The following is a 1,885-nucleotide window of genomic DNA, read 5'->3' on the forward strand; positions in this document are numbered from 1 at the left end:
TTATAAAAATAGCCTTTCGAAGAAATTTCTTTTTATATAGGCCAAAGTTGTAATTTTATAAAATAGCTTTAGAAAGTTACAATTGCTTCTCTTTTCTACATTTTTTCTTGTTAATAACTACTTTAGGTATTAATGATATAAACATTTTTTTATTTTGTTCAATTTACAAAATATTTATTTTTCTTTAGAATAGTAATTATTGCAATTGTCCATGTAATGATTATTTGTTACAGAATCGAATGCAAGAAAGCTTGAAGCTGTTCGACTCAATTTGCAATAACAAATGGTTCATCGACACCGCGATTATCCTGTTCTTGAACAAGAAAGATCTCTTCGAGGAGAAAATCCGCAAGTCCCCCCTCACCATTTGTTTCCCCGAGTATGCCGGTAAGAATTTACATTTTTCTATGTACGTTCGAAAAGAATTATATCTTAAATATAAAATAAGGATTAACCAGTATTCTGTTTTCAAATTAATTTTATTTTATCATATCTTTACATATAATCGTTACAACGAAAATAAAATTAAAGAAAATCTATTGAAAATTTGCAATAAATTTGCTCCTTACATTATGTAATTTTCTTTGAAATTAGTATATTTTTAGAAATCAGGATTACAGGTTTGTTCTACATGTACTGCAAGTCCAAAACTTATTTTTTAAAGTAACGAATTTAACAGGTATTCAGAATTATATGTGATTATTTTTTCTGATATTCACACTGAAACTTTTTTTTTATTAAGTGTACAGTTTTCACATATTGCAACGTATAACCCCCAAATAGCTGTATAAATGTAGATACTATTTAGATAACATTTGTATTTGACAGCTATTTGATTAATTTTGTCAAAAAATTTTCTAACTTTCTAACGTAAACTTTAAAAATCTAACATAGTATTTTCATTGCTATGTTATAAATCAATAATTAATTAAACTCATCGATCGCCATCTTTCCCGTGCAATGCACGACGGGAACAGGGTTGCTACTTTTTGACAGACCAATCACCAATAATCATTCCACATAAAATAATATAATTCATTCCTTACTTTTAATTCACACATAATCCAATTACTGCAGCATATATTTTAACGTACATTTCGACGATTATGACAAGAACATGAAATCCTGAATTAAACCTAAAAATGTTTACAATTGTCAAACTATCTGCACCATACAATAATTTGTGGACCACTGTGTTTATATTGTGGTAAATTAGAATGGACAGTGAAACTTCGAGAATCGCAGCGTCATCTGTTAATAACGATCGAAACTTATATACCGTGTAAAAATAAACGCGGAAAGTTCTCATTGTTATAAAAAGTTCGTAGTCTGTTGCCGTCCTTGGAATTCCTTCACGCCCCACAAGAAAGTTACATTCTCTTGTTTGAGGTACACTGATCTAAATACGTATCGTTCATCGTGTGTCATCCATCTTCTGAGATTTCGATATGCGCGAGCTTTATTTTTAGATAATGCACACTTAAGTTGTGAAAAAATCTTGTTCGATCATAGAAGTTCTCCTTAAACGTTAATTTCCACTTATTAAAACTGTACAAATTTAATCGACAAATCTATATTCGTATTTTCGTTGTTAGTAAAAAAAATTTGCCAATGCAAATTTAAATTAATTGTATGGATAAATTTTGACAACTTTCGAGTAGACTTTGTCCAGTTGGTCAAAATCAAAATTTAACTTATAATTCGTCGATTCAACGAATATCACATATTCTCCGCAAATTGAATCCGTTTTTATAGAATTAATTATGGAAATCATAGTGCACCAGAAATCAAGAAAGAAACTGTAGCAAACGGAAGTTGATCTTTTATTAAGAAAAATTTTGTTTAAATATTTGAACATTGTAATTTAATTAATTTAAGTATTTAA

The 1,885-nt window shown here is 28.6% G+C and overlaps 1 protein-coding gene across 1 annotated transcript in view; it reads left to right on the forward strand.

The window, feature by feature from the left end:
* LOC108573198 (guanine nucleotide-binding protein G(o) subunit alpha) overlaps positions 1-1,885 on the forward strand; it is a gene marked incomplete at its 5' end in the record, with an annotated part of 31,360 nt that overhangs the window by 28,237 nt on the left and 1,238 nt on the right. The window contains one exon of the mRNA XM_017935588.1: positions 234-387. Within this exon, the coding sequence (XP_017791077.1) occupies positions 234-387 (154 nt within the window). The remainder of the gene's footprint in view (positions 1-233; positions 388-1,885) is intronic.

The sequence above is a fragment of the Habropoda laboriosa genome, unplaced genomic scaffold (assembly GCF_001263275.1).
Source record: "Habropoda laboriosa isolate 0110345459 unplaced genomic scaffold, ASM126327v1 scaffold134, whole genome shotgun sequence".
Classification (NCBI taxonomy): Eukaryota; Metazoa; Arthropoda; class Insecta; order Hymenoptera; family Apidae; genus Habropoda; species Habropoda laboriosa.